Source organism: Nomascus leucogenys, chromosome 22a (assembly GCF_006542625.1).
Source record: "Nomascus leucogenys isolate Asia chromosome 22a, Asia_NLE_v1, whole genome shotgun sequence".
NCBI lineage: Eukaryota > Metazoa > Chordata > Mammalia > Primates > Hylobatidae > Nomascus > Nomascus leucogenys.
Window position 1 is genome coordinate 31,395,065 of NC_044402.1, and position 15,018 is coordinate 31,410,082.

The following is a 15,018-nucleotide window of genomic DNA, read 5'->3' on the forward strand; positions in this document are numbered from 1 at the left end:
TAGCTGGGACTATAGGCATGCACCATCACGCCCAGATAATTTTTGTATTTTTAGTAGAGACAGGGTTTCACCATGTTGGCCAGGCTGGTCTCGAACTCCTGACTTCAAGTGATCTGCCCACCTCAGCCTGCCAAAGTGCTGGGATTACAGGCGTGAGCTGCCTGGCCGGGATATTCTTATTTATTTATTTATTTTGAGATGGAGTCTCACTCTGTCGCCCAAGCTGGAGTGCAGTGGCATGATCTTGGCTCGCTGCAACCTCTGCCTCCTGGGTTCAAGCGATTCTCCTGCCTCAGCCTCCCGAGTAGCTGGGACTATAGGTATGTGCCACCACGCCCAGCTAATTTTTGTATTTTTAGTAGAGACAAGGTTTCACCATGTTGGCCAGGATGGTCTCAATCTTTATGATCTGCCTGCCTTGGCCTCCCAAAGTGCTGGGATTACAGGCGTGAGCCACCATGCCCGGCCCCAGGATATTCTTTTGTGCAAAGTTTAGGAAACTCCATGCACTTCTTAAAACATCAGATGCTGGAGACTGGCTTATATGAGAAATATGGAGAACACATATAATAGATTTTACCCATGGGCTAGATTTTCAGATTTTAACAGAGACAGATAAGTGGTGAAGAACTCCATGAAAGTTGTATTTAAGTCAGAAGATTCTCTTTCGTGTGTGTGTGTTTCTATTATATAGATGAACTATCTCATATGTGCTGTCAGAGGGGACAATCCCACCATCCCATAGCATGTTCCTTTAAGGTCAATTAGGGCTTCTAGCTTTCAACCAAATAGGAACTCCTATAAACCATCCCGTTTCTCGTCTTTCAGGCTACACTGACTTTCTTGCTTGAATCTGTAACAGGTTAATTAGAACTCAAAAGTCCTTTCCATCACCTTCACATTGGTCTTTAGACAACCTTGGATGGGCCTTTCACTATACAAGCTAATTCCAGGAGGGACTCAGGGATCCCTCTGCCCGAAGTCAGAACTGGAAGGTGGGGCTGGGAAGTAAGGAATGAAAAGCAAATGGGACTATCATAAGAGGTACAGAAGTTTTAAAAAACAGATATACATTTCGAGAAGATTCTGGTTTCTCCAGCTGGGGATTCTGGGAACTTAGTATATACTGGAGAGTTCACAGGTCAGGCTGCATGGTCTGGTCCAGAATCTATTTGGTCTCTGGTCTCCTCACATCATAAACACTTTCTAAGAGATCAAGAACAATTCAAAAGAACCCATCCAATCAACATGTCACAACTGACTGCCATGACTGAGTCAAATCAACCGTAAGATCCTGGGGCTCCTGAATCACTTCCAGAAATGAGAAAGCAGGACTTTGACCTTTAAGAATGATATGCCCTCAGCTGTTACCAATATCCGAGGCTAAGAAGGTTCAAGTCTGAAAGTTGACTGAGTAACTGCAATGATCCTTGGGTAGAGCAGATTCTTCTCTTGCTGCTGAATGTCCTCAGACGCATAGAGTGCCAGGAGCAGGGGAGAGGGCAGTCCTGGAGGTACACCCTCTGGCCTCTCCCAAGCAAGCAGTGAGGTGTGCATTGTTAGAGGTGCACCGGGAAGGGAGCTTGGTTTCGGACCCCAGGACATCCTGTCCGCAAGCAGCTGCTACTTCTTGGGCTTCTCTAGAATATTGAGGAATTTCCCCCGTGTCATCTCTCTGGCTGGAATCACAAAGTAAACAAATGATAAATGAAAACCTAAAATCTGAAAAAAGAATCATAGAAAGATTTTTTTTTTTTTTTTTTGAGACGGAGTCTCGCTCTGTCACCCAGGCTGGAGTGCAGGGGCGCAATCTCCGCTCACTGCAAGCTCCGCCTCCCGGGTTCACGCCATTCTCCTGCCTCAGCCTCTCCGAGTAGCTGGGACTACAGGCGCCCGCCAACACACCCGGCTAATTTTTTGTATTTTTAGTAGAGACGGGGTTTCACTGTGTTAGCCAGGATGGTCTCGATCTCCTGACCTCGTGATCCGCCCGCCTCGGCCTCCCAAAGTGCTGGGATTACAGGCTTGAGCCACCGCGCCCGGCCTAGAAAGATTTAATTTAAAAATGCAGATTGATTTAAATTATATATCAAGTTGCTATCACAACAGATTCAATCATCACCAACTAACCTCCTAAAAGGGGGTAAAAACAAACCACTATAGACAACTAAAACTGTACAAAGCTATTCTGAAGTTGGCAATTGAGATACACGCCAAATGACTGGGAAAGATTTTATCACCCACCTTTAAACAAATCACCAGGGGATTCCCCCAAAACCTATCTCTGTCTCAAGAATCTAACCTAATACTCATGTTCACTATCTCAGGGGGTTTGCTCTTGGAGCCTAAAATCCAACCAAGATTAGTCTTCTCTGGGTTGCTGGTCTCTGGACATTTATAATCTCAAATCAAAATTAGAGATCATTTACCCTATCTCTCAGCAGTGGTAGTCCCTGGATACTGTAATATAACAGGGTTTATATTCCCTCAGTGCAGTTCATCTGTGGATGTTGTCATAAAGTAGGGTTTACAGAGCTTTGGTCTTCTCTCCCTTGGCACTGTCAGTCCTTAGATATTTAATATAGCCAGCCAAGGTTTATGTGTCTTTCCCCAGCTTTCAGCACCATCGATCTTTGAATGCTGTAGTTACAAGTGGGTTTATACAGCTACTTTCCTACATATAAGGCTCCAAAATTAAAGTAAAACATTTCTCAATTACAAGGGCCACTCCAGAGGTCCCCCATTTTAGATCTCAGAAAACATAAGTAGTGTAACAGCCCCTTCCTCATCCTCATCCTCATCCTGCAAGGCCATGTTTTCAGATTTCTCAAATGGATTTAACAGTGCAGAAAGTTTCTGATCGCTGATGGCTGGCTCTGGAAGCCAGGCCTTCTGGAACCATGCAGTAGGCACAGGGTAGGCTGTGTGGTCTCCCAAGAACACATCTCCATCCTGGCCAAAGAAGTGAAGTGGCTAGGGAGACACCCTCAGGAATTAGAAGGACCTTCACCCTGGCCTCCTTGTTGCCTTTCCCAGGTCCAGAGCAAATGGAGCTAGATGAATGGCCTCCAGCTTCCCTCTGCCCCAACTTAAGTTTAAGTTTCTTGTTTTCTTGTACAATGAAGAAATAAAACAACACAACCTCTGGGACCACAAGGAGGCTTTTGTAACTTCAGTCTATACATTCCCCATCTTTCACTAGTTCCTGTGCTCCAACAAAGGGAAAGGAAATTCCATTAACTAGGCATAGAAGCCCAGTGTTGGGTCTTGCCTCATGTGCTCACAACCCCAACCCAGACCAAATCAAACAGACCATTCCTTTCTTCATGGATTTACAGCAAATCCTGTACAAGCAAAGTTCCTATAAGACTTGCATGCAATTACTTGCTTATATAGTTGTCTTCCTCCACTAAAATGTAAAAACTGAAGGCAGACACTGTTTAGCGCTTTGGTCTTCTCTCCTTTGGCAAGAGATCCAAACAATCAGATCCAAACTCCAGAGCACGTGCTCTCCTGTTCACTTGTCATCAGAGATGTCAACATTTCTGATTAATTCATATAGCCCTTATTTTATTCCTCATTTCTTTATCCTTGCTCTGCCGCAGTGCGAAGATTCTTACCGACCTGCTACAGAGTCAGCAGACCTAGTGTCTGCTGAGTAAGTGTTGACTGGATAAATTATAATACACCAAAGAACTAGAACCAAGTAGAAATGCAAAAAATGTTAGTTTCCTTCCTTTCCATCAACAAATATGACTAGTTAGTGGCCCTCAGTGCTCCACTCTCTACATGATGGGAGTCTTTTTAAATGTGCCTTGCTTATTTGGCAAGAAAATCATTTCCCTTAATGCAAATAATGCCAAGTTCATGGAGATTGAGGTCAAGAACTAACTACTCTAGAGAAAACCCAATCAAGTACTGTCTTGCCCATAGGAGGTAGCATGGGCTTCTTGCAGAGAACACAGGATTTGAACTCAGTTTAAGTTCCAGCTCTTACCACTTACCAGCGGGTAACACCTTGGACTGGGCAGATCTCTGAGCCTCAGTCTCTTCATTTGTAATGCACAGCATGTTAATACCCTACTTTTCTCTTGGATATTAGCAATGAACATGCTTGGTATAGTGCCAATCATTAACGAAACATATTCCAGAGGGGGTAAGTTCTCTCGCACTTAGCATTTTCTGAGTGAGTGAATGAATGAATGAATGAATGAATGAACAAACTGCACAAAGGGAGGCTAGCAAACAAAAAACTCCGTTCCTTGGCATCTTTCCCCTCAGCTTGAAGGAAAAGAAATTTACTTATACTTTTGGGCAGATTGGGTCTCACTTATTTCTACTAGATGGGTTATCTGCCTACTCTCAAGTTTAAACATGTAACAAATGATCCTGCAACATGGCTAGAAGCAGGACCTCTGGAAACCAGACAGGGGCAATACAAAACTCTTCTGGAGAGAACAGAGCCTTGTTCCAAAAATCCTGGGCCTGGAGCACTGCACTGTTCTAACAAATGATTTCTGCCTGCTGACCTTCAGACTCACCAACTCCTTACTGTTTTTCCCCAAATGGGAAAATGACCAATATTTTAAGACTTAGAATTTTAAAAGATCCACACAATTTAAGGGGTCAAAAGGGTTTAAAAGGAAAAATAAATAGATATTCTGAAGTCTCTCAGTGGCAAGCTCTCCTTGAATTTAACCAATCCTATTTAACAACCCTTTTTCCACTCAATCATTCCTCCCCCTTCAACCTAATCCAAGTACACAGAGCTGCAGGAAACCACTGTAAAAGTAGAAGTAATTCAAAAGACATCATCTCCTACATGGGAGGAGAGAAAGTTTTCCTACTCGCCAGTCCCATATAGGAGATATACGAATGTATGACACAGCCGCTCCCTAAAAGAGGGCTGTGCCCTATAAATCAGATGCTAAGCACCAACCCCTTTTTGTGCACACAGAAATTGCTGTGGGTCAGGGGCTGCTTCAGAGCATGTGCCCTCCTGTTCACTTGTCATCAGAGATGTTAACATTTCTGATTAATTCATATAGCCCTCATTTTATTCCTCATTTCTTTATCCTTGCTCTGCTGCAGTGCGAAGATTCTTACCGACCTGCTACAGTAATCACCGCCCGCTAACCGCACCCCCCCAAACCTTGTGAAATTGTTTAGTGATGCCAACCGCGCTTTTAATTTGCAAGACATCAGACACAGAGGTAATTTATACTAACATCTGTTCATTTTTGACTTCTGAAACAAACTCGCACATGCTGCTACAAAATCCCATTAGTAGGGAGACAGCCTTCTGCTACTATTCTGTATTCCTCGTCTACACGTGCACACGCACACATACACACACATGCACACACACACACCTCTTCTAGTAGGGTCTTATAAATAAATGTATTTTACTCTTAGCTTTTTAAGCTCCCATCAGGAATTTAAAATCTCTTTGGGGAAAAATCTTTAGAGATGACTACTGCCTGCTTACAGAGAAGAGAAAGCCATTTCTATTCCCCACTGCCTAGTTCTGTCCCTTCTTCTTCACAATGGTTGTAGCTTGGTATAATTCTAGAATGAATGGCCAGAGTAAGACTACATGTTCTTCAGCTTGGCACTCCCAGTTCCTCCATTTTCTCCTTGTTCTTTGTTCCCCATAATGTATTATATTACAAAGAAAACAATTCTAGACACAACAAGATTGGGAGGGAGAGTGTTATATAGAGTCAGTGAAATCTGTCAACTATTTTCATTTTTTTTTTTGAAACAGAATCTCGCTCTTGTTGCCCAGGTTGGAGTGCAATGGTGCAATCTCAGCTCACTGAAACCTCTGCCTCCCCGGTTCAAGTGATTCTCCTGCCACAGCCTCTCAAGTAGCTGGGATTACAAGCATGCACCACCACGCTTGGCTAATTTTTTATATTTTTGGTAGAGACAGGTTTTCACCATGTTGGCCAGGCTGGTCTCAGACTCCTGACCTCAGGTGATCCGCCCGCCTTGGCCTCCGAAAGTGCTGGGATTATAGGCATGAGCCACCTCGCCCAGCCTGTCGACTATTTTTTTGATACTGGATTTATTCTCTAAGATTACAAGGTTTCATAGGAAGGCAACACCACTTCCATTCTAATAAGTATGCCAAGAGGGGCCCACTGGTCATCAGCCACTGGTGTATGCCGTGCAGGAGAGAAGCATGACCCCTATGTCAAGTCATGATTTACAGGCCCTATTATGTCATACATATATCACAAATTGAGAAAGCCACAATTGAAACTGTCACCATAGGGTTAACACGTGAAATGCTGCAGAGAGTGTGGAGAGGGGACTGGCTACTACACACTGAGAGACAGCAAATGGATAGACTACAATCAACTTCCAGGTTTCCACTGTTTCTGTTATCCCCCACCACTTTCGTAGTTTCTCCAGGGCTATCCAGTTCATGGCAGCTGTAAACACCTGGGTACACTTGAAGAGGTCAGGGCTGAAAGGAGGACTCCACTGTGCCTGCTCTGAAAGTGGTGTGTGGTTTAATATAATCTCTTCTTTAGACTCTCCAATTCCTCCATCCTACATTTAGCCTTGCTTCTGGCTCACTTTCCACGATGACTACCCCCAAACTGCCTTCTCTGCAGTAAATTTTTCTGGTGGCTGGTTGAAAAAGATTCAGTGGTACAGATTGATTTCTCACTGGTGAGGGGATGAGGCATTACCTGCACCCTGGTTAACAAGATTGGGTGCAGAATCTCTCTCGAGACCAGCCCTCTCTGCCAGGGCTCTGCATCTTTCACCAATGACATATGGGTTTTATTACAGAAAGACTGTCCAGATTTTAACTCTGAGGCAATTGCCTGATAAAATTCTGCTCAGCTTTTATGTAGAGAACAATGTAAAGTTTAAGTAACTTTTTAATGAAGTGGAAGAAACTCATAGTTCAGTTTTTCAATTCCAACGCGAACTACTTTAAATATTTCTATGCCTCAATATAATTAAAAATGTTTGTGAAGTGCGGACAAATTACTTTCCACTGGTTTTCTCACATTCAGAAGAGCAATAACAGGTTGCTTTTAGGAGATTCTAATATGAGTGGCCAGGAAACAGAGACAACGTAATATTGTGAAAAGAGCAGGACTTCAGCTCTTACATTGACCCTGGGCCACATAGGCAAATTACCAAGTTATTTTTCTGAGCTCCTTTCCTCATCCATTCAAGGTAGGATTAATACAAAGTCACATAGGCATTCAATAAATGCTAGCTACTGTACAACTATTTGTTTCATTTCAAACAGGAAGTTTATTTAAGCAATAGGATGCCTGGTGGGAAAACTAGCTAAGATTCATTTCTTTTAGAGTAACTTATCCCGACTTAAAGACATATTGCCCTACATGTAACAGCTATGTACAAGAGTTTAAAAACTGGTTGGTTTTAGAATGACAAGTGAGAAACACCAAAATTCTCCAATTTAACAAGGTATGGAAGGATTTTTTTTTTTTTTTTTTTTTTTTTAATAAGAGACAAGGTCTCGCTCTGTCACCCAGGCTGGAGTGCAGTGGTGCAGCCATAGCTCACTGCAGCCTCAACCTCCTGGACTCAAGTGATCCTCCTGCCTCAGCCTCCTAAGTAGTTGTGACTATAGGCGTGCAACACCTGGCTTTTTTATTTTGTAGAGACAGGATCTTTTTTTGTAGAGACAGGATCTTGAACTACTAGCTTCAAGCATGGAAGGATTGTTATTGATTTTTATTAAATGATGAGGCAAAATAATGAAGTATAGAGATAAGAGGTGAATGAGCATGCCACTAATGGAGAAAGGGGGCATTGCCACAGAATCAGTATTTATCCCCATCTTATCTCCATCTGATGTCGATCAAAACATACCATTGGCCATTTAGTTTAAAAAATAAAAAGGCAATATGCTTGTGCACAAATGCCAGTCATTTGATGCACAATAAAGGAATAAATCTACACTGTTGTAGTCAGAATGGAATTCAATGGAGTTGTAGTTTTCTGAGAATGTATTCCTGGTCTGTGGGAATGGAGTTCTGCAGTAAAGACCAGGTTCCCTTTGTAGTAGACACCTCCTGTCTGCTGCTGGAACATATCAATTGTATCCTCGTTTCCAACTGTGCAGGTGTGTCTGTCTCATTAATCGGCTGTCCATCAAATTGGAATCTGATCTGCCTCATTGATAAACTGTTGTTCACAATGAGCTTTCATTAGTCTACCAAGTGGTGTATGCCTCTTAATCTTAGACTGCACCACTGAACTATCCTACCCCTCCACCTTCAAATTAATATGACCACTGTTGGCTGGGCATGGTGGCTCATGCCTGTAATCCCAGCACTTTGGGAGGCCAAGGCAGGCGGATTACCTGAGGGGTCAGGAGTTCGAGACAGCCTGGCCAACATGGTGAACCCTCATCTCTACTAAAAATACAAAAATTAGCTGAGCGTGGTGGCGTGCGCCTGTAGTCCCAGCTACTCTGGAGGCTGAGGCAGGAGAATCGCTTGAACCCAGGAGGCAGAGGTTGCAGTGAGCCGAGATCATGTGACTGTAATCCAGCCTGGTCAACAGAGTGAGACTCTGTCTCAAAAAACAAAAAAACAAAAACAAAAACAAAAAACCACCACGGTTCTCAGTCTTGCTTCCTTCCTTGGCCTTCTTGTCAGTCATGGTGAGCCCTGGAGTCGCCTTAGCTGCTGCTTTACAGGAGGTACCAGATCTACACCAAGTAAGCACATACACAGCACCAGGAGTGGCAAAAGAAGACCTATTTATTTCTAAAAAGATCTTCCAATGCAAGACAAATGGTAACACAAATGACTTGCATCTGTGTGAATGAATGCATACTGTGGCGTATTAAGCCTGGCTGGAGTAATGTCGGGTACTAGGTGGAGGCAGCTACCTTCTTTAACTATACCAGTAGATACTTCTAGCCAAAAGGAACAAATAAAATCCCAGTTTAGTGGCCGGGTGCGGTGGCTCACACCTGTAATCCCAGCACTTTGGGAGGCCGATGCAGGCAGATCACGAGGTCAGGAGATTGTGACCATCCTGGCTAACACGGTGAAACCCCATCTCTACTAAAAATACAAAAAAATTAGCCGGGCGTGGTGGTGGGCGCCTGTAGTCCCAGCTACTTGGGAGGCTGAAGCAGGAGAATGGCATGAACCCAGGAGGCAGAGCTTGCAGTGAGTCGAGATTGTGCCACTGCACTCCAGCCTGGATGACAGAGCAAGACTCCATCTCAAAAAATAAAAATAAAAATAAAAATAAAAATAAAGAAAAATAGTTTAAATCAATGTGCTAAAGGCTGTTTATTTAATTAGCCTCATAAAAGATGTTTTTATAGAAATGATGCCATTTGTTATAGTTTTGACTCTTCTTTAAAAATTACTTTTTTGGTCCCTGAACTCTTGAATGCATTCTATCTTGAATGTATTCTAACAGCTATGACAAAAGGGACCTACTGATCAGTTATCAGTGTGTGCCATGCAGAAAAGAAGCATGGAGGGGGTGGTGAAGAGTGAAGGCAGTCACATGGAGCACACACTATGTACTAGATATTAGGAAGATTCAAATAAAGTCCAAGACATGCTTTCCCACAGAAAGAGACTATTCTCAAAGGCAATGCTGCCTTTGAGATGGAGCTAGCTGTTGTTAACAGGTATTCTGGTGGATTGGCAGAGAACAAAAAGAGAGCAATGTGATTTATAATGCTGATTTCTGTCTCGCAGGAATGTGCAACGTTTCCCTGTGGCTCTGGCACAGAGCTGGTGTACAGCAGAGCAGTTCCAGGGCAGTCTGCCAGACTGAGGCTCTTCACCACACTCCAGCTCAGTGTCAGATCTTCACAGGAAAAGTATCACTAAGTGATCAATAAGTCAAGGACTAAGCACTTTTTAATGCCTCTGATATGAGAGCAGCTGGTGCTGCAGTCACTGTCAAGAGCAGAAGGAGCTGTGAAGAGCACACAGTGTCACTGGATGAGGAGGGGTCTTTTGGAGCTTCATCCCATTAGGACACTTGGTGGCCCTCAGCAGGTGGTGCAACTGTAATAAGGTCCACTGATTGTTCTCCATCAACTCTTATGGAGAAGAATACACTAGCAACAGTCTTTGGTGTAAATCTTACTTCTCTCTAAAATATATAAAAGTAGCATTTGAAGGTCAGCAGCCTTGAGGTTTTTGCCTAAAGTCCTTTAGGTGGCCAGGCATGGTGGCTCACATCTATAATCCCAGCACTTTGGGAGGTCGAGACAGCCAGATCACATGAGGTCAGGAGTTTGAGACCAGCCTGGGCAGCCTGGTGGAACCCCATATCTAGTAAAAACACAAAAATTAGCCAGGCATGGTGGCACATGCTTGTAATCCCAGCTACTTGGGAGGCTGAAGGGGGAGGATTGCTTGAATCTGGGAGGCGGAGGTTGCAGTGAGCCGAGATCGCGCCACTGTACTCCAGCCTGGGTGACAGGATAAGACTCTGTCTCAAAAAAAAAAAAAAAGTTATTTAGACATAATAAAACATTTCAAAAAGGAGACTAAAATACTATATACCTGAGAAAATAACAGTCTGGATCAAACTATCACAGACTATCAAAATTTTTGTCCTCAGTATTCTCAAAAAAATCTTTCTGGGAGCACACTTTCTAGATTATCTTTCTATTGGGTATCTTGGCTCTTTATCAGGACTCTTCCAAAAGGGTGCAGTGGCCAAGAACACTGTTCCCTCCAGTTACTTCTGAGAAAGAAAATTATATTATATATTTTACTTTTTAATTTTTTTGTAGATATGGGGTCTTGCTATGTCGAACTGGTCTTGAACTCCTGGCCTCAAGCAATCCTCTTGCCTCAGTCTCCCAAAGTGCTGGGATTACAGGCATGAGCCACCATGTCCGGCCTGAGAAAGATAATTTTATATCAAACTTTTTTTCTTCAATTCATAGTAATGCCTATTTGCAGAGAGTGTTTTATCCAAGAAGTAATATGAAAAAGAAAAGCCAGGACTCAATGTGCAGGTAAACAAATTTGGACAGTTCCAATATGGAAAATAATTTTAATGGCTTTTCATAACAGAAAAAAAGGACAGAAATATCCAGCCAACAGATTTATTTTCAGAATATAAAACATCAAGCAGGAACATAAAATATGGGGAGTGTCAGCCATGATGCCTGATGATTGAAGGCAGAAGTAGAAGAATCTTAATTGTCAGGCATTTGAAAAATGTTGCATTCAAGTGAAAGACTGTTTCTCCATCAACTCTCCTTGCCCTGCCCTCTTTTAAGAGCAAAACAAGACTAGATTTCAAATATGTACTCTTATCATCCTTCTTCCTATTAGAAACAAACCAAAACAACAGCAAAAAACCCCCAAAGATCTGTGTTCGAGAAATGAGAGCTAACAACTTAGCTGTATTTTGTTTCCTTTTCAGAGGACCTGACAGGTCTATTTCATAGTTTTACTTGGTTTCCTTTTCAAGGGTAGAACTCAATTGAATGAAAGGCAATGAGATCAGAGCAATGAATTAATACTCTGGGGGCTAGAACTTTTATTAAATACTCATAAATTTGTGCAGAACATTCATGCTTCAGGGCCTTTACACAGTAATACATCCTGGTGAAACACTTATTATGACCAAAGGCTAGTAGCTTCACAGACTTAATATTCTCATCCATAAAGTAAGAACAGCAATAATAATCTATCATGTAAGGTTAAGATAGAAGAACAACTAGTCAAAGTGACTTGATCAGAACACAAAATATTTTGCCCCAAGTTAGACAGAGTAGCTTATTCATAGGCTAGGTTCCACTCTCAGGAAAATCAGACCAGGATCACAGTATAGATAATTTCAAATGACCTGCATATTCAGACAACTTTCCTGCCCTGTCTATCTGACTTCAAGGGGCTGGCAGCTGGCAACAGCTAACGTCTGGGGATGATGAAGGCCTAGTCTTCTTGACCCCCAGGGCAGGGAAAGGGTTACATCTTCACACTGAGAAGCCAATAAAAACCTCTCTTGATTATAATTTAGATAAGAACCACTGGATTGAATAATAATGTCTGAAACTCCCCTGGCTGTTTCACCTTGAGACGTCCATCACTGGGTTAAACATGATGCTAATTGCATTTGGATTGATTAATTTCTCCCACTCCTGTCTATTCGAATAACGCTTAACAAAATAATCATAGCACCCAGAGCCAAATCTTTTCTGTCAAAGGAATGAAGCCATCAGAACAGGCAGAGATGAAAGAAATGAAGATGACCCATAATTACTGCTATGGTGATATCATTACCATATTATACAAAATGAGTGTGGGGGGAAAGGGAGGTGGAGGGAGGAGAGGCTGAGATTATTTATTTTTTTTAATGGAACCCTACAACCTAAGAATACAGATTTGACATCAAGTGGAACACACAGAAATACAGTACTTTTTAAAAAAATACAAATCTTCCTCATGAAATTGCAAAATCCAACAAACAATGAGGCCCAAGATACATCAAGTGTCTTGGGCTGTGAGCAGGTATTATTCATGCCACTATTTTTTCATCGCAATAACACTTTGTGTATGACTTGCATCGAGATTTAAGATGCTGTCTTCATACCACAAGCATTCCCATGGTTATTGGAGAATTTTTCTTTAAGCCAGGGAATAATATCATTTTATTTTAATATTGTTAGAGGTGGCCTTGTTTGTAAAATTACAATCTGGGTTTTAACTGCAAGCTAGTTCTAGTTTAAGGCACATACAAAAAATCTCTATGAATTTTTGTGTATGGTTCATTGGACAACATTATGGATTTAATTTAAAACACTAGTGAGGACAAATATATTTCCCTATAAACTATTTTGTTGTTTAATAGAAACTTTTAATACTTCTGACAGAAAACCCATGATTGTAAGGGATTTAAATCTACCTTAGGTGTAAATCCATCACGTATTAGTGATCTCAGATGAATTACGTAGGCTCTCTGTGCCTCAGTTCCTTCCTCTGTTAAGTGGGGGTTGGTATCTACCTTACTGAGTTATTGTGAGCCTTAAAGATAATACAGTTAAGTGCTCAATAAGTGCCGGCACAAGAAAAAAATTTCCCCCTAAGATTAACTTTATGGCTATTTACAGAACCCTGTACAATGTTTTTGCTATTACATTTACGAAAGTTAATTCAACCGACACTTGTTTTTTTTGTTGTTGTTGTTTTTTTTGTTTTGAGACGGAGTCTCGCTCTGTCGCCCAGGCTGGAGTGCAGTGGCGCAATCTCGGCTCACTGCAAGCTCCGCCTCCTGGGTTCACGCCATTCTCCTGCCTCAGCCTCTCCAAGTAGCTGGGACTACAGGCGCCCGCCACCACGCCCGGCTAATTTTTTTGTATTTTTAGTAGAGACGGGGTTTCACCGTGGTCTCGATCTCCTGACCTCGTGATCCGCCTGCCTCGGCCTCCCACAGTGCTGGGATTACAAGCGTGAGCCACCGCGCCCGGCCTTCAACCGACACTTGTAAAGTAACTTGCACACAGATGTTAACAAATATTTGTGAAATAAATAAATAGGACACTTAGAAGGCACATAATTTGAAAAGGCTAGAAATACCTGTAAGATATTTTTGCTGTGGTATTTTAAAAGTAGAACCATCATTAAATAAAAAACAATAAAAATGGATACTGAAATTGTTTTATTTAGCTTGGACAAAAAGGCATATTCCTCTATTTTCTTATACAACAAATATCGCCAAAATAAAATAAGCATATATATTTTGAATGTGTAATAATCCAGTGATAAACAAGAGTAGTACTTTAAAAGAAAAAAATATGTATTTCTGTCAGGTTAAAATGAGAATCAAAACCATTTACTCTGCTAACTCATTATTTTTTGCTTTCTTTTTGGTTAAGAGAGGCAATGCAATACACTGAAAAAGGTTTTTATCTTATCTGGCTTTGGAATTAGACATATTCAAAAACCAGCCCCCATTTCCAAACTTTAAGACCACAAACAAGTAATTTACTTTTCTGAACATTGGTTTTTTCTGTAAAATGGGAATTATAAAATAGACTTTGCAGACTCTTATGAGATTAAATAATGTATGAAATTCTTTCTTCTTTTTTTACTTTTTTTTCTTTTTTGAGATGGAGTCTCACCCCGTCACTCAGGCTGGAGTACAGTGGTGCAATCTTGGCTCATTGCAACCTCTACCTCCCATTCAAGTGATTCTTGTGTCTCAGACTTCTGAGTAGCTCAGAGTAAAGGTATGCGCCATTACGCCTGGCTAATATTTATATTTTCAGTAGAGATGGGGTTTCACCATGTTGGCCAGGCTGGTCTTGAACTCCTGGCCTCAAGTGATCCAACAGCCTTGACCTCCCAAAGTACTGGGATTACAGGCATGAATCACCATGCCTGGCCAAAAATCTCCTGACCTTGTGATCCGCCTATCTCGGCCTCCCAAAGTGCTAGATTATAGGCGTGAGCCACCACGCCCGGCCTTCAGGTGCTTTCTTGAATATCAACCTATTTATTTCCTTTATAGCACTTAACAAAACCTGAAATTAACTTTTTGTTTCCCCTGAGACAGGGTCTGGCTCTGTTGCCCAGCCTGGAGAGTAGTGGCACGAGCTTGGCTCACTGCAGCCTTGAACTCCTGGGCTCAAGTGATCCGCCTGCCTCAGCCTCCCAAGGCGCTGGGATTAAAGGTGTGAGCAACCATGCCTGACCTTGAAATTAGCTGTTTATTTACTTTCATGCTCCATGAAGTTCTGCAGAACCTCTTGCTGTATCCCCAGCAATTAGAACAATACCAAGCATATGGTAGGTGATCAACAATCTGTTGAAGTAATACATTCATATATGAGGAAAGAGGAACTCTATTTCCTTTTCAGTTTTTTTTTTGTTTTTTTTTTTTTGAGACAGCGTCTCGCTCTGTCACCCAGGCTGGAGTGCAGTGGCACCATCTTGGCTCACTGTAACCTCTGCCTCCTGGGTTCAAGCGATTCTCCTGCCTCAACCTTCCCAAGTAGCTGGGATTACAGGTGTGAGC

General features: G+C 42.1%; 1 protein-coding gene across 2 annotated transcripts in view; it reads right to left on the reverse strand.

The window, feature by feature from the left end:
* Window positions 1-200: 200 nt before the first annotated feature.
* The window catches only part of LIN52 (lin-52 DREAM MuvB core complex component), a 114,564-nt gene continuing 99,746 nt past the window's right edge, over window positions 201-15,018 (reverse strand). The window contains exon 6 of one of the 2 annotated variants that reach the window (XM_030803795.1): window positions 201-1,679. In XM_030803795.1, the coding sequence (XP_030659655.1) occupies window positions 1,624-1,679 (56 nt within the window). In that variant the 3' untranslated portion in view covers window positions 201-1,623. The remainder of the gene's footprint in view (window positions 1,680-15,018) is intronic. The other variant, XM_003260745.3, reaches the window with a different exon arrangement.